Consider the following 27,232-nt stretch of genomic DNA (forward strand, 5'->3'; position numbering starts at 1 on the left):
ATAGATTTATTGTAATCATTGTAAGTAACTCAAATCTCATTTTAAAATTTTAAGTTTGACAAAGTTTTTCTCTCCTGAATTGATAAAAATGTATTTTCTCCTGATTTATTGGAATTTCACCGTGTAACATTTCACATATTATAGATACAATTTGTACGGACATTTTGACGTTAATATTACTGAATTTCACCGGCTAAATTAAGAGTTATGATTCTCTGAAGTTATGGACTTTTACTGCATTTTTATAGATATTGCATTTTAGATTTTATATAAATGAATGTGGTATTTGCATTTAAGCAAGAAAGGTTGGCTATCAATACTATAATTAATATGGGTTGGCTCTTAAAACGATAATACCCTACGCATGAGAGTGAGTAGACAAGCTTTCTTTTAAAGATGGTTTGTAATATTTTCCCAGTTGTAGCCTATAATTGATGATCGATTACGCTGACAGGCAGAGAGTGTTAACACTTAATGATTATTGAAAGCCACTATAATGAAAATGATAACGATAATGATGATGATAAGAATGAATAGATGAAAGTATAAAAATAACACATTAAAGCTAGATGTCTTGTCTTACTAAATCATATATTGATGCATGCATAAAGTGACAGTATTGACAAATAAATTGATAGCATTGATAGTGTTGGACACATAGATAATATATGAATAGATGATGAATATAAATAGATAAGATAGATACAACTAATAATATTGACACTTGTCTCTCATGATTTCTTTACTAATTTATGGCTGATTTTTGCACCACTACTTTACTAATTTATTGATTTGCATGCCTATTATTGATTCTCATGCCTATTATTGATTCTTAAATTCATTATAATGATTTCTTATTTTATTGATCATCTGGAGTCTTTTAACTGATAACTAAATCATTGAGGGGATGGAATGTCATTGATTAGATTGATTTAATTGAGCATGCATATTGATTCTTCGAAACCTTGTGTTGAAAGCTTTAGTGAATTTGAGTTATTGTTGGATTTTTTAGCACATTGTATGAATTTTATTTATTTCAGGTCAAGAAAAAGTTTAGGACCAGATGGAGTGAAATTTCTAGAGATCTACAAGTTTCTTTTGATTTTGTTTTTTTTTTAGTCAAGAGTTTATGATAAAGTATTGATTGTACTGATCTCCTGGCTATCGTATATTAATTTTGAAAGAATGAATATAATGAAATATTTTGATGTACATTATTATTAGTTGCTTCCACTAGATATAGAGATTTATATTAATGATTTATAGAATCTCTGGTAAATGATTAAAAAGATAAATAGATAATTCTTTTGAATTTGATTCTAGGGGTGACAGGTTAGAAAAATCATAGTCGGACAATAATGGTCGGATGATCAGAGTCATGTGACAATGGTTCAAGGACTGTAGCGGGCGATGGTCCAAGGATTCTACTCGACGGATGAGGAGAACGAAAGGAATGTAATTGAGCAATTGTACTCAAAAGATCACAATTGACGGACGACGGAGGTCAGAAGGATCATAGTCGGGTAACTGAGATTGAAGGACCATAGTCAGGTGATGGTGGTTTGCGGACGGTAGTCGGATAATGGTGATCTAATAATTATAGTCACTTGGCAACAAGATCAGAAGTACTATTGTCGATGAGCAACAGAGGTTAAAATGACAATAGTCGAGCAATTGAGGCCGAAGAAAAGTAGTCAAGTGACAGTGTTCTTAGAACAGTAATCAATGGGAAACGAATGTCGAAAGGACCGTAGTTGAACAATGAAGGTCTGAGGACAGTAGTTTGCGGGAGAAAATGGCATGAGGGAAGCGGTTGGCCGACGAAAGGTCCAATAATGGCGGTTAAGCAGTTGTTAGCCATTGAAAGTTTGAAGGGAGCTATCGATAGGCAAAAGTCTAGCAGTGGCAGTCAGGCAGAGGTTCGACGGTGATAACCGGGTAAAAGATGCCCGACAGCAGCAGCCAATGAAAGTTCTGACGGTGGCAATCAAACCGAGGTCTAGCAATATCGTCCATGAGGGGGTTCGATGGCAACCGAACAGAGGTTCGACAGCAACTGAGCAAAGGTCCAACGGTGACAATTGGGCAGCAAGGGTGCTAGCGGTGGTGCTCAGGTGGTATTCTTAGAGCCTCAAACCTCTCTTAAATCTCCAGTCTAACTCAATGGCCTTAAGGCCCCCCTCATGTAGAGAGTGGACCTATAATAAATTTTTTAGAGGAGCATGCCACGTAAATATGGAGAAAACTTAGATAAAATATGGTGCACTCCACTAGACGTCTTATATTAATTCTCTCGATCATAAATCGTTTCTTGAGCATATATGTACCTCAATGATATCGGAACCAAGCGATCTTAGGCTCGTTAAATTCGTCTCGTTCAGCTACTCGATTTGACTATAAAGCATATCATATTTAAAAATAATTTGATCATCCAATTAATGATATGAGCTTCCAATCACACTTGAAGCCCTTGATTTGAGCGGATTGGACCATTTTTGATGACGTTGGGTTCATGTCGTCGAGACGTTCAATTCGACAATAAGTTTGTTAAAATTGGAGTTCAAATGCTCCTGAATTTAATTCTGAGAGTTTTCAATTGAAATATGCCTCAAGATTCATGCCCGATCAATGTGCTTTTTTGTTATGTATCAATAACCATCATTAAAAACAAGCTAACAGCATGCTACATGACCATTAAATGCATTAATCATTTGAAAATGAAATAAAGAACTCAGGAGAAGGCTGTTGAACTCCCAATAAATTATTAACACATGCAATCTTCATAAATTAGCTTTCAGACGTGGAAACCAGCATATCAGAATACGACTATGAAACAAATAGGAAATAAACCTTCTTATGTATAAAGAAACTTACTGGGTACAACTGAAGTGACATGAAATCCAATATTTACAACAATTCCAGAAGTACGTTTTGAAGCATACAGGGCCAACACTGCCTGTAATTTTAAGTATGAAATACAATCAGTGATCAAATACACAACATAATTAAGTAGAATGAGATTTCAAGCATCAATGATTAAATACACTAGTAACATAACAAAGTAGAATAAGACTTCAATTTCAGTAGACATGTAAATCATAAGAAAGCAAATCTGCATACAAAGATTTAAAAGCGCAAGTACAAAAATCAAGACAGCTAAAGCAGTTGTGTTTAACTACTGTTCTTGAAGGTAAGCTGGGCACTTGCCTAGGTGCTCGGGCATGGCCATAGCTCCACGCACATCTCTTGGATGAGCTCAATTACAAAGGTATGCCTAGGTGATCGTCTGTCCTTATTGCCCCAAGCAATTGAGCGGGCTCTTTGCCATGATTGAAGGTATGGATGCTAACACTTCATACGCAAAAGATAAGTTTGTTTTCCATGGTGTTAATTTGACAAAAGGTGATAAGAAAGAAAATCAGAAGTTGGAGAAACAAAGATATGTACTAGAAATAAGTTGACAAAATCTAGATATAGAGCTTCATGCGTAGAAAAATAAATCTTGATTATGAAGAAAAAGAGGAATGTGAGGAGAAAAAAATGGGAGGGAGAAATTAGTGATGGAAAAAAAGCACATATGAAACAAATATGGAATAGTTAGTAACAAAAATTAAATCATCCCTTACACTTGCTTAAGATTGTCTATTTGAACTTAGAATACAATGAAACTTTTAAAAAATACCCATCATGTTTAAAATTTGTTTATACTTGATATAATCATTTCCTAATTGACACGTTGAATGGCCCAAGCAAGCATCAAAGAAGATGCCCCGTGCCTCAGGCAGTCAAGTGGAAAATACAGTGCCCTAAATCACCTAGCACTTTTGATCAATGGATTTCAATCAAATTACCAAAAGAAACAATGAGATGTTCACCATTATAGATATGAGAAAAGTTAGTCAAATTGTGAAGCCCAGTGCCTCACACATGCATGTGTGATCTGTGTGTGCATGTTGTGGGTATGTGTGCGTATGTGAGTGTATGCATGCAAATACATGTGTGTGTGCGCATGTGTCCATTTGTGGGTTTGGTTGGGTGTGTGTGTATATGCATGTTTATGTATGCATGCGTGTATGGGTGTGTGTACAGGTGTGTAGCATGCATGTTAGTATGTACGCATGTAGACACATGTGTGGGTATATGTCAGCAAATGCATGACTGTGTGCATGCATGCATGCGTGCATGTGTGTGTGCACGAGCATGCGTGCATGTATGTGTGCGTGTACATGTAAGAAGATGAAATGGCGAGCATGCAGTCGTGCATGTGACCTCATGAGTGCCTGCATGCACGCTTGAGTGTATATGTGTGTGCACACAAACAACACATAGATGGACTTTTCTAAAACCCGAATTTGAACAAATATCTACCACATCTAGCTCAACTTAAAAATATCTCAAAATCCCAATTTTCACAAAATTGGGAAAATTTAATATCATTGTTTCCACTAGTTGATGGGAGCAATTTTGACATATAGATCTATATGCTGAATTGCAAAAATTGGAAGTGAGGGAATTAAATCCTATTTGCACTCTTTTCTTAAGTTAAATGTGCTACTGTTTAAAAATAAAAAGTACTATTTCAAGGGTAATAAATATTAACATGTGGTGGTCATACAAGAGATTTGGAGGAGGGCAATTAGGGAAATTACTTTACCCTAAGAATACTTAATGTAACCCTAAAAGCCTTGGCATTTCTCGATTTGTGCATGCCGGAGCAAACTGAGCGGCGGGAGTTGGAGTTGGGGCGACATAGGGCTCAAGCTGAGAAGCTACGAGTGTGGAATCACGTAAAGTTAAAGGGGCCAAAGGGGTGTTGGGCTGGGTAGTAGTGTTGCTGTTATAGCTGGGCTGAGAGTACAACAACAACAACAACAAGCCTTTATCCCACTATTTGGACTCGACTACATAAATCCTTTTTCTCCAATGTGTCTAATTAAGAGTCAAATTCTCATCTATTAATAAAGAAAGTCATTTCTAATATTTTCTAACCAAACCTTTTTAGGTCTACATCTATCTTTCTTAACATAAGTCAAATCTAATGCATCTACTTTCCTAGCTAGGTCATTGGAAGGCCGCCATTTATGTGACCAAACCATCAAAGGTGACTCTCTCTAATCTTAACTTCCAATGGAGCCACTCCAACATTTTCACAAATATGCTCATTTCGTATCATGTCCCTAAGAGTAAAGTCACTCATCCACCTAAGCATCCTCATCTCTGCAAAACTTAACTTAATATTATACTTTTTTTTAATGGCCAACATTCTGCACCCCTAAAGCATTGCAGATCTAACTACCAACTTATAAAATTTTTCCTTAAGCTTGAGAGGGACTTTTTTATCACACAACAAGCCCGATGCATTCCTCCACTTCAATCATCCAACATTCTGCACCATCTAGGTTGAGAGTACCGATTTTTTTTTTTTTTTTTGATTTCTTGATTAAGGGTCATAGCCGGGAAGTTGAGGCGTGTGGGTTGTTGCATTTTTGGGTGATGGCAAAGGTTATGAATTGAATGGAATTAGGGGTATGAATGTGAGAGTTTAGTGACAATAAGGGAAGAAGAAATAGGAAAGAAAGAAAGAAAGAAAGAAAGAAAGAAGAGAGAGAGAAGAGATAAAAAGTTATTATGTACCTATAAGAAAATTTTATATGATTTGTATAATTAACATTTCAACTTCAACTGTGTTCAGTTATTGATTGGATGTTCGTAGTGCAAATGGAATTGACACTTAGTTGTGCATAAGAAGGAGAAATTAGAAGGTGCCCTATATACGCAGATGGACACGAGTTGTCCGACTTAGTGAGTAAATGTGTCCAGGAGGTAAGATATGCAATTATGTTAAGTATAGTAGGCAAGTTGATTTTTTTGTATGAATGTATAAGTGTATCTACTTTAATAGTAGTGTGACATTCGTCTGTGCATTCTGCGTGTAATTACTCTAAACTATAATACATAGTATTTCACATGTCATTATGTGAGACATAAGTATGTTTTATATGCTGCTGTGTGCAATTTATCTAAATTGAGACATGTGAATTATCTAGTAAACCGCTTATACACTAATATATAATACAATCATATTGATTTCCTAGGATATCTATATTTAACAATGATGACGGCATATTGTGATTGTATGGTTTACACTTCCTATACAGTTGAATTTGGCTTATAATAATGTCATCGATATTGTAAAACCCACAAAATGTCATTTTAGACTTCGCACGCTTTTCAATGCTTCGCGACATGTTTTAAGTGTAAAATTCATAGTTGTCGGAATTCGACGCAATAAATTTTATAAAATAGTACGCAAAATTCTGAGCGAATCGATGTTTGAGAGGGAATAAATTAATGTTTACACTTTATGTTTATCTCATATAGATTTTGATTGCGTAAGAGGAAAGGGTCGTAAGGATTTTTGACGGACCACATTGTGGTGAGGTAGGTGTAATGGAATTCTCTTAAATTTAGAAAACTCCTTACATGCAAATACATGAAAATAACATTTCTTTTTTATGCTCTTTGTGATATCATTATGACAAGTATATTTCTTTATAAAATCTCATGATCATTTGATGTAAAGGCAAAGTCTTTTTATGCAATATTAGAACTCAATGATAAATCTCTTGTTTCTTTCTTTTCAAATTTACATATGCCTTCTTTTTACATGCAATATACATTTGAGCATAGCAAATATGTATTTCCATATGAGAAGATACACTTAAATGGTTTACATAAGCCTCTTTTATGAATATGTAAGGAATAAATGCATGTGCATGTTGACGCAGAAGTATCAATGGTAAATAAGCTCTTTTGAGCAATGTAATTGTGCTATTTTGAGCCAAATGATAAAGGGGTTCTTTTGAACCAAATGTTAAAGGAATGATCAGTTATTATATACCGGATCAGTACAAATGATATTTCCAAGACGGGTATTATATATTATGATATTATGAATATTACATCATTATGTTATATGCATATGAGGCTTTTGTTTGAGGCATGAATAATTAAAGAGGAAGAATTTCAAAATTATGCAAAGAAAGAGAACTTAAAGGTTGAAGTAAATGCATGTTTCACCTTAGACAAATGTTAAAACACGATTATTCATTTATTGAGACATAGAAGCATGTTGTAGTTTCTTCTCTTGTAGCTAAATTTATTTGAATGTCATTTACATCTACTTAGTTGTGACTCACCCTGCTTATGGGACACTTTTCAGGAGAACCTGGTAAAGGATAATGGCGGATGGACCTCCACTTACGTACCGTCGTAGGAAGACGATGGACGACAGATTTTGTCTTTTTGTTTTTGATGTTTTGAGATGGAAAGATTAGAGATGAAATATAAGAAAATGATTTTGGACACCTTTTATATTTTGTAAACTTTATGTTTGAATTATTATGTTGAAATATTGATAAATGAATAGAAAGAAAGAAAGATAAATTTCTCTTGATTTATTTAGCGGCCCTTTCTTATGAATTGAAGATGTTTTAAATATTGTAATGTAAAGGTTTTAATTCCTACTGTCTGACTTTCGTTCTCGCCTCGCCCTTGCGAGCTCACTGGGCCGGGTCATGACAAAGAGTGATATCAGAGCAAAGGATTTAAGAATATTGATTAATATGAAAGAGCCAATAGGATGATCGTATAGGTTAGAGTATGTATAAGATGCATGTGTTATAGATTGTTTAAATTGTTTCGTTGCATTATGTCTCAGGGTTGTGAAACCTGAAACTGATGTCACTAATAACAATACCGGAGAGGTCAGGAGAGATCTGCCAGCAGCAGCGGAGCCTCAAAGTAGTAGCATTAATGCTACTATAGATTCTTTCACACAGATGATGGCAGCAATGACCCAAATGATAAAGAGTACTCAGACTCAGACAGGAGGCAGTGGAAGTATCCCAATGGACAAAAACTTAAAATAATTCCAAGATATGAAGCCTCCATCATTCATAGGTAGTAGACACATAGAGGTGGAGGACTGGTTAATGAGAATAAAGAAAATATTAGAAGGAATGTTATGCCCTCACGATAGAAGGGTTACCTTAGCTGCCTATGCCTTCAATGGGGAAGCAGAGAGATGGTGGAGAAGCCAATTGCAAGAGACCTTTGAAGGAAGACCTAACAACCAAGTTACTTGGGAGAAGTTTGTCAAGGTATTTAGAGACTGGTATGTACTGATGTCTGCTAGGAGGTTGATGCAAGACAAATTCAATAGATTGGTATAGAACGATAGAACCATTACACCGTATGAGGTTGAGTTCACAATGCTCTCTAGGTATGCCTCTCATTTAATCCCCAATGCTGAAAAAAATGTCTATCTCTTTCTAAGTGGTTTAAGAGATATCATTAGACAACTATTAATTCTTTTTGGCATTGAGGATTATGCTACCTTGGTTGAGAGGGCAAGAAGAATTAAGAGTGACTTCCAGGGTACTCAGAGGAGAAGATATTTTCAAAAGAGGAAGAATGAAGATAGATCTTCTAGATTGAAAAAGATTAGATAGGCTTTGATCTATCTTCATTCTTCCTCTTTTGAAAAACTCTTCTCCTCTGAGTACTCTACAAGTCACTCTCAATTCTTCTTGCCCTCTCAACCAAGGTAGCATAATCCTCAATGCCAAAAGGGATTAATGGTTGTCTAATGATATCCCTTAAGCCACTTAGAAAGCGATAGCATTTGAGATTAGATGAGAGGCATACTTAGAGAACATTGTGAATTCAACCTCATACTGTGTAATGATCTTGTTGCCCTGTACCAATCTATTAAATTTGTCATGCATTTGTATTCTAACAGACATTGATACATATCAATCTCTAAATACCTTGGCAAACTCCTCCCATGTCACTTGGATGCTAGGTCTTCCTCCAAAAGTTTCTTCTAATTGACTTCTTCACCATCTCTCTGCTTCTCTATTGAAGGCATGAGCAGCTAAGGTAACCCTTCTATCTTGAGGGCATAGCATTCCTTCCAATATCTTCTCAACATTCATTAACCAATCCTCCGCCTCTATGGGTCCACCTCCTACAAATGATAGAGGCTTTATATCTTGGAATAACTTTAAATTCTTGTCCATCATCGTGCTTTCACTACCTCCAGCTTTAGTCTGAATACTCTTTTATCATCTGTGCCATAGCCGTCATCATTTGTGTGAAAGAATCCAAAGTAGCATTAATGTTACTACCTTGAGGATCCGCTGCTGCTGGCAAATCCCTCCTGACCTCTCCAGTATTGCCATCAGTGGCATCAGGTTCAGATTCCTCAGCCCTAAGACATAATTCAACAAAATAATCTAAGCAATATATAGCACATGCATCTTATACATACTCTAACCTATAGGATCATCCTATTGGCTCTTTCATAAAAATTATTATTCTTAAATCATTTGCTCTGATACCACTCTTTGTTACGACCCGGCTCGGTTAGCTCGCAAGTGCAAGGCAGGAACGAAAGTAGGACAGTAGGAATTAATAAAAAACTTCACATTACTCTATTAACATATCTCCAAACATATACCAAACATTCTTATCATGATGAAAGAGCCACTAATAAATCTCCAAGTAAAATTTTTCATTTCATTCATCACCACATCAACATAATATTTTAACATAAAGTTTATAAAATATAAAAGATGTCTAAAAATCATTTCCTTATATAACATCTATAAATACCTTTTTATCTCAAAACATCAAAAATAACAAAACAAAACCTGCCGCCCGTCGTCTCCCTATGACGGTACGTGAGGGGAGGTCTATTCGCCATTTATCCTTTATCAAATCCTCATGAAAAGTATCCCACAACATGGGTAAGTCATAACTCAATAGGTGTAAATGACATTCAAATAAATTTAGGTTCAAGGAAAGAAAACTACAACATGCTTTGATATCTAAATAAAAGAATTATCAACATATTACAACATTTTGTCTAAGGTGATGCATGTCTTTACTTCAACCTTCAAGTTCTTATTCCTCTCATAACCTTTTCAATCTTCCTTTTAAAACGTTCATGCATCAAATGATAGTCTCAAATGCATGTAACATAAATATGCAATGTTCATATATATATATATATATGTTGACCTGTGCAAAGAAACAAAAAAAAATCAAAATCACTCACTTACTCTGCCACTGCCATCTCACGACCTCGGTAAGTCGCCCGCACGACGAAGTCACATCCTCGCACGTCGCCTCCACGACCCACCTATCGTCATTAAAAGCCAACGAAAAAGAGGCCTTCGGCCTCTTCTCCTGATCTCGCTCACTCGCGGCTGGTTCCTCCTCTCCCGAGCTCCCTCCCTCAGCTCGACATCGCTCCTTCGACGTCTTCGTGGCTGGACGACCTCGTGCCTTCGACGACTCTTCCTTCCCGTTGGATAGGAAGTTACGTCATTCTGATCGGAACAAAAATGGGAGTTCACGGGCTGTGGAGATAACTTTCTCCCCTTTGACGTGCCTCTCCAATCCTTCAGGGTTATTCGACTTTGCTCACCCCGGCGACAATCCCCGTCGGACTTCAAGGTATAAATTTCTAACTTAAACCCTCCCTCGACGTGCTTGACGCGCCGGTGGACCCCCTATACGCGCTCTTATAGCACGGTGGGAGGGAATCCGGTGCAACATGTGCGACGAGGCGGGTAAGCCCTATACACGCTCTTGTAGCGTGGTGGGGACGGTCCTCGACCTCGACACTGACACCGCCGACGACTGCTACGCAAAGGTATGATGTTCCAAAATCTCATTCTCGACGTTTGCAGCGGACCGGGGAACCACCTATACGCGCTCTTGTAGCACGATAGGAGGGAGCCCGGTGCGACGCATACGACGAGGTGGGTAAGCCCTATACACGCTCTTATAGCGTGGTGGGGAGTGCTACTGGTGTTCTTGTACGGGTACTGCTGAAGGCCCCATACACGCTCTTGTAGCGTGGTGGGATGAAAATTACTACGGCCGCGGTGTCTAAGGACACCTACCATACACGCTCTAGTAGCGTGGTGGGAAGGCCCAGCTCCCCTATTTTCCCCCAAACGGGGAATATGTCAGGGTGCTGCCGAAATTTTTACTGAAATGTACGAAGACTTGAACAATAAGAAGACCTTCTTGGGCAACAATATAGAAGACCTGTACTTGAACAGAAATGTACAGAACTTGAACTAAAATGAGCAGAGGACCTGTACGATGAACAGTGAACTTGTGGACCTAAACCTGAACAAATTCTAAATGATTTCTAAAGGTTCAAACTCAAATAAGAATAAAATCAAACTGAAGCCCAATTCAAATCAATTTGAACATGAAACTGAACTTGCAAGGACTTCAAAAGATCCCAGAAGACTTTGAACAAGCACTTGAACTTGTTCTTGGAACTCGAACTGTGCAACATCAGGGGACCCGAACATAGAACTCAAACTCAAATGAACTCTAACATGAATTGAATAAGATCACTCAAGCTCACTACTTGAACTCAAACTGGAACAAGATGTGGAGAGTAGGGAACTCAAATTGAACTCAAGTTGGATCCAAATTTGACATGAGCAATAAAGAACTTGAACTTTCAAGAACAACACACAAGACTCAAGCATGAGTTGAACCTTGGACTTGGGTTCAATGGAATACATAGAACTGGGCTTTGGATGAATGAACAAATCAAAATCTAAGTGCACAGTCGTCCAAGCTAACAACAAGTTGCAAGTAGGAGATGAAATCTCGATGCACACGAAAGATGAATGCAACGAACTCCTAGGACAATCCCTACAATGCCTGTTGATTGAGAAGGCAACACTACTACTAGATAGTCAAAGATCCGTCCTCTATAAACAAATCTAGACATCAGACCACATGAGATTGGTGAAAGGTGGATGTGATACAAAAATAATGACCCTCCTACAAATACTTCTAGAAGGTTGTAGTGGATACAACGGGTCTTTGCAAATGAGTACAAACCGCTTGTGGATAACAACAGTGGGCATATCGTAAGCACCATCGAACCACTGTGGGCACAAGTATTGATATCACCTACGACAGTGGTGATCAAGATCTACAAGTACATTGGGTACAAGGGCAACTCGATATACGAAAAAGAACACCTCCTGGCAGAAGAAAAGAAGTGTTTTGAATAAATCAGAACTAAACTTCTTTGTGTTCCAATGCCTCTTCTTGATCCTATACTCAGGAAGAAAACAGCTCCGATATCTACAAATACCAGAAATGACAAGTCCTCTACACCGAATATCCTAAAAGGAATTCTGTCCAAATCAGCAGTCATTGACTCCAAATTTCAAGAAAATCCCATCCCCGGTGAATTAGAGGGGGGAGTCAATATCAAGACTAACAACGCCACCGGATCTGCAACACATATACAAGTAGACAGAAGGCGTCTACGATCTACAACGCAACGCCACCGGATCTGCAACACATATACAAGCAGACAGAAGGCGTCTACGATCTACAACGCAACGCCACCAGTACTGCAACATCTATGAAAGCAGACATAAGGCGTCTACAATCTACAACGCAACGCCACCGGATCTGCAACACATATACAAGCAGACAGAAGGCGTCTACGATCTACAACGCAACGTCACCGGATCTGCAACATCTATAAAAACAGAAAAAAGGCGTCTACAATCTACAACGCAACGCCACCGAATCTGCAACACATATACAAGCAGACAGAAGGCGTCTACGATCTACAACGCAACGCCACCAGATCCGCAACACTCGTACTAGCGGATAGAAGGCGTGTATAAGCTCTCAAATGAAATGTTGTATGCATCCAAATGACAGTTATACGCACGACTACAAATATTTCAAAGTACCCCTACAGATGCAATATAAATTATATGCACATAGGTACACTAAAGGGGTATACAATCAAACACCCGCATGGGCCCCGACGAGCGTGTTATTGATACACACGTGACGCCTAGGGATGCTGCGCGGGTCGATAAGTGAATTCTAGTTCGAACTTGATTCTTCTATACGGATCAATAGAAGTCGACAGGGTTCGAACCTTTAAACGAATACACGGTTGTGGCGACCAGTGTATTTATTTCAATACATTCATATTAGGCATTCAAGGCCCACAATCAAGAAAAATCACAAACAAAGGCATAAAGCCTATGAAACCCGATCCTCTGTCGACAGCCAGACAGAGTTGACAAGGTTCAATCAAAAAACAGAAATGACCCCGAACACCCCGATGATAGCCGTGTTGAACGATGATCTCAACTGGAGGGGTTCACAAAATATTTTTAAATGTCTCACAAAAGTCCATTCAAAATCCAAGCTCCACCCAAAAAACCCATAAAGTCCAAAATCCAATAAATCCCAAATCTCATATATTTAAAACTAAAATCAAATCATCAATATCTTAAAGTAAAATCCATCCACCCTCCGCAACAATTTGCCAAGGTGGACAAATTCAAATATAACTTTAGCTCACGTAGAGCCAAATGCCTAGTCGAAAATATCACTAGGATTCATTCTCAAACAATCTCCTGCCAGTAAGGACGTGGTACGTGTCCTCTGACCGGCGGTTAGCCGTCAAATGGCACTGCAGGATAAACGGTTATGACGACCCAGGGCCCTCTGAACCGAGTGGTTTTGCCGCCAAATGGCACCACGAAATACCGGTAATGGCCAGCGCCAATACGCTCCTTATTGGCATTAAATCCTTGAGATATGAATCAATAGGATATGATCTATAGGGCACGAAGCCCTCTGTCAGCTAAGGTTGATTCAAATTTATTCCCCTAGGCAAATACTCATCCCAAGTCTACAAGGTTCCCTTGGACGAAGCAACTCATGGCTGCCGACAAGGATCCTTCTGTCAGGTTGGGTCGACTACCTCCTCTGACTAAGTAGACCAGGGACCACGATGGTCCGGGACGACGGAACCATGGGATCTTGATCGGGTCTATCATCCATTCCCCCACCATCCGTTTTAAGTGCAGGATGATGCAATTTCTATTTTTAAATATCCAAACCCAATTCCTATACCCAAACCCATTGCTGCTACTATATACCAGATAACACGTATCTGATCGATGACTAGCCTTAATCGAAAGTTCTCTCTCGTTATCGGGAGGGGTAACTAACTATAGGGGCTTGCGCCTATAAGAAACCAGAACTCAGATCATAAAGTCCTCGTAAAATGAGGGCGAAATCTCTGGGTAGTGTCTTATCTACAAACCCATCTGCCTTCCAAAATTTACCCCGGAACTTAATTCGTTAAAACTCCATCGCCAAAAGAAAAAAGCGGCGAGCGGAGGCGTGGGCCCCAATTTTCGGAGCCTACAATATATATATAACACTCGTCTTAGAAGTATCACTTGTACTAATCATGTACATAAAATTTGTCATTCATTTACCATTGGTTCAAAAGAACCTCTTTTACCATTTGGCTCATGAGAGCCTCTTTTACTATTGCTCAAAATAGTTCATTTATCATTTGATACTTCCGCGTCAACATGCACATGCACATAATTCTTACATATTCATAAGAGTGACTTTTGTAAACTATTCATAAACTATTCAAATGTATGTTTTCATAAGGATATACATGCTTGCTATGCTCATATGTTTATTTGCATGTAAATGAAAGACATGTGTAATACATGTAAAGTAATGAGCATGAGATTCATTCATAAGTTCTAATATTGCATAGAGAGGACTTTACATTTACATCAAGTAATCATAAACTTATATAAGGGAATATGAGTCATAAGGATATCATAACGAGCATAAAAAGAAAAATATCATTTATATGTATTTGCATGTAAAAGACTTTCTAAATTTAAAAGAAGTCCATTTCACCTACCTCAACTTGTGCACCACTTCCGATTGTCCAATCAAACATTTTCCTTCACACGTTTAATATCTAAAAGAGACATACATAATGCGTAAGTAAAACTAGTCCCCACATAACTTCCTAAATCCTTAATTTAAGATAATAAAGAGCTCAACCATATGTCATGTCTATGCTTTCAAAAATAAATCCCTCCTGCTATTCATGACATTTCTCAACCCCATTCTCTCTCAATATTAGGATTTAGTCCAAAATATTAGATTTTATGCATGCAATATTTCTCCATACACTCAAAATATAATTAAAATATCATTAATTTTTGAATTAAATTAAATCAAAATTTAAAAAAACTTGCATTTCATATAAAACCACTAAATTTGTCTCTAAAAGCCTTCCAAAAACCAATTGAAACCATAAGGATAAAAAATTTCCTTGACTAGGGAAAAATCCTAAATTCTAAAACTTAAAATTTTCATCAACCTTGTATTATTTTCCAATTAGAGTGTCTCTTATATCATTAGGAACTACTCTTATGAAGGCATGTCCAAAGAAAAACAACTTTGAGTGAAACTCTAATTTCCAAAATTCACATTTTTTATAAAAACAGCTCACATTTAGGTTTAAAAACATCTCCTTACCCTTCCCTAAACTTATCTCAAAGAAAACTTAATTTTTCTCAAAACTCTAACTTTCATTCCTTAGAGAAAACTCAAAGAAAAATGAAAGAAAACTCTTGCAATCCACTTACCTTAGCCTTCCCTTGAATTTCCCTACGATTTCCTCCGCGAACAGTCGTCGGAAACTACTCCCAAGCTCTCCCGTCGCCGCTCCTACCCGACGCCTTCTTCTCCTTTGTCCGCTCGATTCGGGATACACGAAGGAATGGGGACCGAAATATTTTGGTCCCCTAATAAGAGTGGGATTCTGTCATTACAATGCATAAAGACCTCAAAGCCCTCACTTAAATTCATATCTATTCAAATGATACCAAGGGCAAAGTCGTCATTAAGAGCTTTTCGGGAATTTTAACTCCCAAAATACTTAAAATCTAATATGGGTTCTATACATCGTTTCGCTCAGAATTTTGTGATCTATTTTATAAAATTTCTTGCGTCGAATTCCGACGACTTTAAAATTTTCACTTAAAACTCGTCGTGACGCATCGAAAAGCGTGTGAGGCCTAAAACGACATTTTTGCGGGTTTTACATAATGATTGCTCCAGTGCTTACTATTCCTTTGGGGACGGATGGATATCAGCTTTATAATGATGCCTCACACAAAGGGTTAGGTTGTGTATTAATGCAGAATGGAATGGTCTTTGCCTATGCTTCTAGGCAACTGAAAAATCATGAAAGAGACTATCCAACCCATGATCTGTAGTTAGTTGCAGTGATTTTTGCCCTGAATATATGAAGATATTACTTGTATGGAGTTAAGTGTGAATTATTTACTGACCACCAAAGTTTAAAATACATCTTTACACAGAAAGAGTTGAATTTGAGTCGGAGGAGATGGTTAGATCTTATTAAGGACTATGATTTGGATATCCAATATCATCCAGGTAAAGCAAATGTGGTTGTAGATGCCTTAAGTAGAAAGACTTCTAGTAGTGTCAATTGGATGATTACACAACAACATGAATTGATAAGAGATTTGGATAGGTTAGAGATTTCAATAGTCCAGCCCAATAATGCAAAGTTTGTGGCTTTGAATCAGATGATCATTCAGTCAACATTGAAGGACAGGATAAGAGAAGCTTTGCCACAAGATGCAGAATTTGAGAAAGTCCTAAATATGGTAAAGGTAGGTCAAGTGGAGTATGAGCTTGATGAGGATGATCTACTACGGTATAGAGGCAGAATTTGCATCCCTGATGTTGGAGACTTAAGAAAGGATATTTTTCAAAAAGCTCGCTATTAAAGTTATACCTTTCACCCAGATAGTAACAAGATGTACCAAGACTTGAAGGAATATTTTTGGTGGCCAGGGATGAAGAGAAGTGTAGCAAAAGTGGTGGCTAAGTGTACTGTCAGCCAAATGGTTAAAATAGAACATCAAAAGCCATGAGGTTTATTGCAGCCTTTACCTATAAAACCGCCGACAGACCGACGGTTGAAATTCCGGTTATCACCGGCGGTATAGGCCGCCGGAAAACCGCCGCAAAAATAAACCGCCGGTAAAAGGCCGTCGGAATTTGTTTCCTACGCCGTTTTTACCGGCGGTCACTAAACCGCCGTTAGACCGCCGGTATTTTGTAAAACCGCCGGTAATCTTACACTAACCGCCGGAAAAAACCGCCGGTTTTCATTGTTTTTCCTGTAGTGCAAGTCGGCACACTTTTTACCTATCAAACAATCTGATGCTGTTGAGAAATTGGCAAGTGTGTATGTTAATGAGATTGTTAGACTTCATGGTGTACCAAGATCGATAGTATCAAATATGGATGGGAGATTCACTTCTATATTATGGATGAAGGTTCAGGAGGCAATGGGCACTAGACTTACTTACAGTACAGCCTTCCACCCTCAAACAGAAGGTCAATCAGAAAGAACTATTCAGACATTAAATGATTTACTCAGATTATGTGTACTTGATTTTGGTGGCAAATTGGAGACACACATACCACTAATTGAATTTTCTTATAACAACGGTTTCTAATCAAGTATGGGTATGGCTCCTTATGAAGTGTCCAACTCCATTATGTTGGGCTGAATCAGGAGAAAGAAAGATCATTAGAGCTGATTTAGTAGATGATGCTACTGAAAAGATAAGACTGATCTGTGATAGATTGAAAATTGTGCAAGATAAACAGAAGAAATACTATGATGTCAAACATAGATCAGTTGAGTTTGATGTTGGAGAGTTTGTATTCCTCAAGGTTTGTCCTACGAAAGGTGTGAAGAGATTTGGCAAAGTGGGAAAACTGGGTCCAAGATATGTAAGTCCTTTTAAAATTGCAGAAAGAATCGGAAGTGTGGCCTACAGATTGATTTTGTCAACTCATGTGAGTAGAGTACATAATGTATTCCATATTTCTTCTTCAGGTAAATACATTTCAGATGAAGCTCAGAAAATCAGTACTGAATCAATAGATATCCAACCAGATCTGACATTTGTAGAATAACCTAAGAAGATCATAGATTATGTTGTTAAGAAACTTCGAAGCAGAGAGATTCTTTATGTTAAAGTTCTTTGGAAGCATGGATCTGAAAAAGAAGCCACTTGGGAGAAGAAATCAGAGATGAGAAAAAGCTACCCATACATTTTTGACTGAGGTATGATTTATCAAGCTTGTCTTAAATTTCGAGGACGAAATTTTTATAAGGGAGGGAGAATTGTAAAACCCGCAAAATGTCATTTTAAACTTCGCACGCTTTTCGATGCATCGCGATAAGTTTTAAGTGAAAAATTCAAAGTCGTCGGAATTCGACGCAATAAATTTTTAAAATAGTACGCAAAATTCTGAGTGAATCGATGTAAAGAACCCATATTGGATTTTAATTATTTTGGGAGTTAAAATTTTTGAAAATCTCAATATGACAACTATGCCCTTGATGTCATTTGAGTAGAGATGATTTTAAGTAAGGGCTTTTAGGACTTTAGGCAATTAATGAAAAGATCCCACGGCGACGAGGAGGCGAATCTGGCGGTCCTAGAGGCGGTTTCCGACAACGGTTTGTGAGAGAAATTGAAGGAAACTTGTAAGGAAAGTTAAGGTACGTTGTTTGCAAGAGTTTCCTCGTCTTTTCATGGAGTTTTCACTAAGGTAACAAAATTAGAGTTTTGGGAAAACCTAAGTTTTCTTTAAGATAAAGATAGGGAAGGGTAGGGAGATGTTTCTAAACCCAAAAATGAGTTGTTTCCAGAAAAAAAATATGGATTTTAAAATTTAGGGTTTTCTCCAATTTTCATTTTCTTTCAAAATGTCTTTGTAGTAAAGTTTCTAAATGATGTTAGGAAGCTTTTTTGTGAAGCTATTTTATAGGAGACATTTTTCATGCTCCAATAATTAAGGTTTTCAAGAAAGGATTTTAGCTTTAGCATAAGTTATTGTTTTTCAAATTTTAAATTAGATGAATCCAATAAATTGTTGTATGTTAACTTGAGTTTAAGGGAAAGAGGAGATTTGTATGTTTGAGGTGAGCAAAGACTTGAATGAGGCTTTCCAAATGCTAGAGTTATGATAAAATCTTAATTCTAGTGGAAATAAAAATAAAATTAACATGGTTTAAGAGAAGGGTTATTTAGAAAATCAAAGCATGGAGTATGAAATATTTACATGTTCTTAATTTAGGGTTTTTAGAGGTTTGAGAGGGAACAAAATAATGTTTACACTTTATGTTTGTCTCATGTAGATTTTGATTGCGTAAGAAAAAAGGGCGTAAGGACTTTTGACGAATCACATTATGGTGAGGTAGGTGAAATGGAATTCTCTTAAATTTAGAAAGCTCCTTACATGCAAATACATGAAAATGACATTTCTTTTTTTATGATCTTTGTGATATCAATATGGCTAGCATGTTTCATTATAAAAGCTCATGATCATTTGACGTAAAGGCAAAGTCTTTTTATGCAATATTAGAACTCGATGATAAATCTCTTGTTTCCTTCTTTTCAAGTTTACATATGTCTTCTCTTTACATGCAATATACATTTGAGCATAGCAAATATATATTTTCATATGAGAACATACACTTCAATGGTTTACATAAGCCTCTTTTATGAATATGTAAGGAATATATGCATGTGCATGTTGACGCAGAAATATCAATGGTAAAGAAGCTCTTTTGAGCAATGGAAATGGAGCTCTTTTGAGCCAAATGGTAAAGAGGTTTTTTTGAATCAAATAATGAAGGAATGGCCAATTATTGTGTACCTGATCAGTACAAATGATACTTCCGAGACGGGTGTTATATATTATGATATTATAAATATTACATCTTTATGTTATATGCATATGAGGCTTTTATTTGAGGCATGAATGATTAAAAAGTGAGAATTTCAAGATTATGCAAAGAAAGAGAGCTTAAAGATTTAAGTAAAGGCATGTTTCACCTTAGATAAATGTTATAACATATTGATTATTCATTTATTGAGACATAGAAGCATGTTGTAGTTTCTTCTTTTGTATCTAAATTTATTTGAATGTCATTTACATCTACTGAATTGTGACTCACCCTACTTATGGGACACTTTTCAGGAGAACCTGGTAAAGGATAATGGCAGATAGACCTCCCCTTACGTACCGTCGTAGAGAGACGATGGGCGACAGGTTTTATCTTTTTGTTTTTTATGTTTTCAGATAGAAGGATTAGAGATGAAATGTAAGGAAAGGATTTTGGACACCTTTTATATTTTGGAAACTTTATATTTGAATTATTATGTTGAGATGTTGATGAATGAATAGAAAGAAAGCAAGATAAATTTATTTTGGTTTATTTAGCGGCTCTTTCTTACAAATTGAAGATGTTTTATATATTGCAATGTAAAGGTTTTAATTCCTATCATGGTTTAAAATTGCGCAATATGAGACTCGCTTTGAGGCCCGCCTTTGCGCAATTCCAGCAAAAAATGCCTCGATGCTTACGCCTCAAGTTTTTTTTATGATGCCCGCCTCGCCTCACTGGCATGCGGCTTACGCCTCACGCTATATATATATTAAAACTTACATAAATTTTGAAGTAAATGTCCGACATTGGATTCTATAGGAGAGGAGGAAGGGGAGAGAGCAGTTCATCATAATGATGATTCAAATGAAGAACCCCTTAGTGATGACAGTGCTGATGACTTATGAGTTCTTATGTGATATGTCATTGCTATTTATTTTTGGAAATTTGAATTATATGTTAATGAAAAGAATACTGGGATTTGGGAAAGATAGAATTTTGAGTTGAACTATATTTCATGTTGTCTTATTATTGGGATATTTTGATTTCACATAATATCTTATGTCTTTTTATGTTTTATATTATTCACTCATTAGTATATAAAAAATTTATCATTTTATGTTTACGCAATCTTTTGATTTTGAGGCTTACGCCTCAAAACGCCTTGAGGCTTACGCCTCGCCTCACAAATGAAAAACGCCTCAATACCCGAATACGCAATTTTAAACATTGATTCCTACTATTCGACTTTCGTTCCCGTCTCACCCTTGCGAGCTCACCGGGCCGGGTCGTGACAGATATTACATAACATGTAATTGAAGGGGTAATTCAGGTGAGCCTGGTCTGCTATAATACTCATATTCCACTAAGCAATGAAGCAAAAAAGTATATTTTTATATTCCTAATGTAAATCCCCTTATCCACACATGCAAAGGCTGATTAAATGGAGTGTTGGATCAAGCGGCTGGGAACAACTGATAGTGGAATCTTAGTGGAATTACTTTAGTATATTATACTAGTTAATAAGTTAAGTGACTATTAAGTGAGTAATATTCATCACATTCTTTTTTTCCTTACCCGATCCTCTCTGGTTTTCGAAGCAGGCCACAAGTTGTAGGGATAGGGAGAGCTAGAGGTGACACTGTGGGCTGCTAGCTGTTGGAGAACAGCTAAGACAAAAAAAAAATCAGTTTTGTTGAATTCAAACAATAGTTAAGGAAAGAGGTGGAGGGTTGTCATAGGAATTTCAGAAATTTTGGAGAAATCAACAGTGGTAATCTTAATTCAGTGTTTTCTGAAATAAAGTTTGCTAAAATTCTTGGGTACAGAAATCTGTATTTGTGGGAATCAGTAAGGAAAAAGGGTGTTTGCCGAAATCAGTATTTGGTGCTGAAATCATTGTGTGCAAAATCTATTATATTGCTTGCTGAAATTTCAGCATAGGGCTGTTGTGAAGGCTGTTGTAGACTACTGTAAACTTCTAAAATCAGCTGTAATTTCAGAAACTAGTGAGGAAAAGGAAGAGGAAAAGCTAAGGCAGGCAAGGGCATTGGTGTTTGTTGATATTAGGTAATAATAGTTGTTAAAATTTATGTCTTTTTGATGAAATTAGTAAAGTGAAGATAAGAAAATACAGAAAACAATAAAGAAATATAAAAGAAAGGAAGTAGAGAGGAAGAAGGGATTAAGAGGTGAGACTTTGGGTTGAATGAGTTCATTTCAAGTAAATTTTCATATAAGTTGTGTTATTTTATATATTAAATGCATGCATGCATAAATGAAGAAAACTTATACTTTAGATGGTATACAAGAGCAAAAGAAAGTAGGATCTATCTAGCAAAGCTAATTCCTAGCAAGGTGAGATATCCAAACAATGTCATAAGAAATAGTAAAATTTTATATATTTGCAAACTCACCTTTGTTATGGCTGTGATAGTATTTCATTCTAGTTCCTTCATGTATAAATTTCTTGATTTATTAAGTAGCGGGTACAAGAAATAACACATTTTATGATGGTTAAAAATGAATGATTATAAAGGTGAAATAAGTCATATATGGGAGATAGGCCTACACAAGTAAATGAGAAAGACCTAACGAGGTAAGCCAACACTCGAAATTCTAAAAGTTGAAAATTCAGACCCAACCTTGAATGAGAGCAGCTTCTAATTATAAAAGTTGAGAATTCAAACCTAACCTTGAAAGAGAAAGCTAGAAGGGTACAAAAACTTATAATTATCATATGACTTGCCTAAAAGGGTTGAACTGTAAACATAATAGAAAATGATGTTATGTACATCTTATGTCTATTATAGAAACTTTTATGCGTACTCAATTAATTGCAAACATTTTTATTATTGCTTATATATTACTTACGTATTTCATTGAGCCCTAACTCATAAGCAGTGGTTGTACTGCAAGAAAGGAGAAGGAACCAGTATGGCAGTAGACAAAAAAGGTGACTGGATTTTTTAGTGTACATACACTTTTTGGGTGTGCAAAAAGATCTGAGTAGAAGTTGTACAGACACTTTTGAGTATGTAAATGAATTTTAAAAATTTTAGTAAAGTTTTGTATTTCATTTAAGGTTTGCAATTTATTTGAGGTATTTTACATAAGCTTCATGTTCTTATATACAAAACTTGAGACGCTAGGAAAGTTTGAATATGCTACTTCTTACTCACCTGATTCTGCTAGAAGTAATTTAGAATAGGTATTAGTAAGAAATAGGTATGTTCTGATTCTTCCTCTCTGTCACAATCTAGATTGACTATATGGGATCAAAATGGGGTGTGAAATCTATCATATTGCATTTTATATACTACATACCCTACATTTTCCTTTTATATAAGTGACTTATATACCCATTAATATACCTGCCCATGCTAGTGTTAATAGTTATTTCTTACACTTATTACTGTATTAGAATTGTATATCTTTATATGCATCGTAGCTCACCAAATACACCAAATAATATTTTGTCTATTCTTGCAAGAAAGGAGAAAGATAAAGTTGAACCAAAATAGTGTCAGGTTTAGTTGTAATTTTAAATTTACTTTTTTTTTGTAGGCGTTCTGTACGAGAAAATTTCTCAACTGCTTTCACCTTTGATTTATGTTTTAAGTTATAATATCTTTTATAATAGTTTTATTTTGAATGACAAGAATTGTATTGAAGTATAGTGTGATATAAAGTAAATGTTTTTCGGTATTTCCTCTATTGCATCCTGCATCAATAGTTAAGTGTAGGCATGTTTAGATTCTGATCAATGAATGCACTAAATAGTAATGATCTTCATGTTTTGACAGGAGTTATGGCAAAAATAATTTCTAAGGAAATTAATTGTTAGTCGGCACATCCTAAATTGAGCACCTGAAGGTCCTGAAAATGTTGCATCGATTGAGGATAGTGTACTAAGGAAAAAAAATGTGCCAGTGATTCCTAATTATGGATAATCAATGTCGGGGGCAATGATACAGATACAGATACAAATGCAGATGATGGAGAAAAAGAAATCCTTGGTTGGGGCAATTGTACCTACTATAGCAGTTTCACGAACCCATAACTATTTATGATGCCTACCAACCCTAGCAGTAGTACCAATATTCTTGTGAGTGTGGAGATAGATAAGAATCTGAAGTTGTTTTAGAATTTAAAGCCACCTATACTCAAGGGAGGAGCAGATGCTAGAGCTTTTGAGGACTGGCTAATCATGATTGAAAAAAGCTTAAAATGAATGAAATTCCCTAATGAAAGATGGATGTCTTTAGCTATTTTAGTATTGGAAGGTAAAGTGAAAAGGTGGTGGAGAGGTTAGCATTTAGAAAAATTTGATTGTAGACCCGACGAATTGATCTCTTGGGAGGAATTTGAACAAGTTTTCAAAGATTAGTATGCTCTTCTGTCTGCCAGACAGACGATGCAGGAGAGTTTTGTGAATATGATTCAGGGAGCAAAGATTGTACTTTAGCATGAGGCAAAATTACATCTTTGTCGATATATCCTCCCCAGCTTATCAGGAAGCTTGCGTAAAAATGATTCAGGTTTTTGAAGGGTTTGAGAGATTAGCCGCGACAACCTTTCATTCATTTGCATACCAACGATTTTTTAGAATTGGTTGAGAGTACCAGATTGCTAGAAAGATATTTAAAGATGGTGAGACAGAGATGGGAGACAGGCAGCAATTAAAAGACATTTGACGATATAGGAGGTTAATTTAAGAAACATAAATTTATTCAAAAACAACAACAACAACAACAACATGAAGGATTACGCACAATAACAGTTTGTGATACATGTGGGAAGCCTCATGCAGGAAAAGGTCAAGGGAATTCAAGACGATGCTATGCATGTGGACAGCGCAGTCATGTAATGAGGAATTGTCCAAAAAATGCACAGGGAAGTGGCGAGCAAAGGAATGTTCAGAGGATAGAAAATCTAAAGGTGCAAGGCCAATAACGAGTGAAAAGTGAGAAGCCCCAGACGACAGTACAAGAAGTGTCTCAAGTCAAGTGTTTGCTTTAACTTCTTAAGAAACTCAAAAGTTTCCAAAAGTTATGATAGGAATGATTACTATTTCAGACGTTCCTGCCTGAGTACTTTTTTATTATGGTGCTTCAACTCATTTAATTGAAATTTCACGTGGCAAATTATATTTGGAACCTATTATATTCACTCCTGAATTGTGTATTAAATTATTGGTTGGTAATTTTATGCTTGCTAGTGCTTTATGTTCAATAGACATTGTGATAGCTGGTAGAAATTCAGATCTAAGTTAATTGTCTTACCGTTAGGTGAATTGGAAGTAATCTTGGCATGAATTGGTGAGTGAAATATTTTGCTGCTATTGAATGTTGTTGGAACAGAAGAATCAAATTTGATTGGCCTAAGGATAGGGAGTTTTACTTTCTATGTTAAAAGGGAGTAAGTTCCTTTATACTAAATTCTGTTAAGGTAAATAAATGCATGAAAGTAAGCAAATTGATTTTTCTAGCTAAGTTGGCGATTGGTAAGGGCATAAATGGTGAGATGAATATTATTCATGTGATAAATAATTTTGTGGATATTGGGGAAGACCTAATAAGTTTCCACAAGAGAGAGAGAGGTAGAATTTACAATTGATGTTCAGTCAGAAATCGCACCAATTGTGAAAACAATCTATAGAATGGTTATGAAGGAATTGCAGGAATTGAAAAGCCAATTATCGGAGTTAATTGAGAAAGGTTTCATTCATAATGTCAAGCTACGAAATGGCATGCGCCATGGAGCATGGCGCGGGGTGTGCATATACAACGTTATTTGTTTGGCGCGGCCTGACACATCAAAATAACTCACCCTATTTGCACCATGTATGAGCAATGGCGAATGGCATAATGTGCAAATAGCGCGTGCAATTTCATTAAAATAGCACGGGCCACGCCGTGCGCTATGCGCCATGGCTCCACGGGAAACTTAGCGCCGTGGTGCACCATTCGTTGTTGCCAAGTATGCTTTCATTAGACTTCGTACATCCCCCTGGAGTGCACCAATGTTGTTTGTTAAGAAGGAAAATAGATTAATGCCGCTTTGTATTGCATATAGGGAGTTGAATAGAGTGACTATCAAGAACGAATATCATCTACCAAGGATCGATGATTAATTAGATTAGTTATCAGGAGCCTCTGTATTTTCATAGATTGATCTTAGATCTGAATATCATCAAGTCGGGGTAAAAGAAAATGACATTCAGAAGATAACCTTTAGTACTAGTATGGGCATTATGAATTTTTAATAATGTCATTTGATTGACCAATGCCCTAGCAAAATTTATGAACATGAAGAACATAAATTTCAAACATTATTTGAATTAATTTGTAATAGTTTTTATTGATGAAATATTAGTTTATTCTAAGATTGATGAGGAGCATGTTGATTATTTGAGAATTGTTTTGGGTTTAATGAGAAAACATAAATTGTTTGCTAAGTTTTCTAAATGTGAGTTTTTCATTAAGGAGAATTACATTCTTGGGGCACACTATTAATGGTGAAGGCATTGTTGTAGATCCTGAAAAAGTGAAAGCAATTGTTGAGTTGCCAAAACCTTCCAACGTAACAAAAATTATAAGTTTTCTAAGCTTAACAAGTTATTACAAATGTTTGTGAAAGGATTCTCTCAGATTGTTTTGTCTTTATCCAAGATAACTAGGAAGGATGTGAAATTTGAATGGGCAACTGAGTGTGAGCAGAGTTTTCAGGAGTTGAAGAAATGCTTGACATCGACGCTTTTGTTGACCATATTCCTATGGCTACTGAAGGATTTCAGATTTTTGGCAATGTATCTCTAAAAGAAAATATAAATGAAAAATGAACAAGGTGTATACATGCAAATTACAGGAGTTCACCCCCTTATAGTACTGGCTGGGGAAGCAACGTAATCGTGCACGTTAAAAGCAAATGGAAATGATTTTACCTTTATTTATCCATTTAGATGGCACTCCTGTATTAATTGAAAAGAAAAAGGAATAAATGTTAAATGAAAAAATGAAAATGAAAAAGAATAATTAATTGGAAATCGGAACTATAAAGATATATTGTACATAAAATGTTATATATGCTTAATTGTATAAGAAATGAAAAAGAATATGCATGAGTAATTTTATATATGCTTAAATTTTATATATCAGTGGTAATTATCCACTAAGTTTATCATGTAAACTCAAACTGTAATATTAAAATTTTCTGATAAATCTCCTGATAAGTAGGCATGGTTGAAAGAGATGAATATGTCTACAGAAGACAGCGATTAAACGAAAGAAAATAACTATGTTTTATATAAATATTCAAATGTAAAACTTGTTAGAGTATCTTCAGTTTATGCAAGATATTAGTTTGTTTCTGTTTATGTGTAATTGAAGAAATGAATTAACCATCTGAACGTCAGTTCCAGCCTCGTTAATTCAAGATTTCGAGCCGAGGCATGACAATTAGTTCTCAAAAATTGATGTAACATTGTAAGTTACTATTACTCTCTCCAATAGCTTTTTGTATGACGCATAACTT

General features: G+C 36.3%; 1 protein-coding gene across 2 annotated transcripts in view; it reads right to left on the bottom strand.

Annotated features, from left to right (window-relative positions):
- The window catches only part of LOC110110038 (actin-related protein 8), an 82,754-nt gene that overhangs the window by 30,894 nt on the left and 24,628 nt on the right, over nucleotides 1–27,232 (bottom strand). For both annotated transcript variants that reach the window (XM_020841327.2, XM_028700225.1), the window contains one exon: nucleotides 2,875–2,956. In XM_020841327.2, coding sequence (XP_020696986.1) covers nucleotides 2,875–2,956 — 82 coding nt within the window. The remainder of the gene's footprint in view (nucleotides 1–2,874; nucleotides 2,957–27,232) is intronic.

This window comes from Dendrobium catenatum, unplaced genomic scaffold (assembly GCF_001605985.2).
Source record: "Dendrobium catenatum unplaced genomic scaffold, ASM160598v2 fragScaff_scaffold_1470, whole genome shotgun sequence".
NCBI lineage: Eukaryota > Viridiplantae > Streptophyta > Magnoliopsida > Asparagales > Orchidaceae > Dendrobium > Dendrobium catenatum.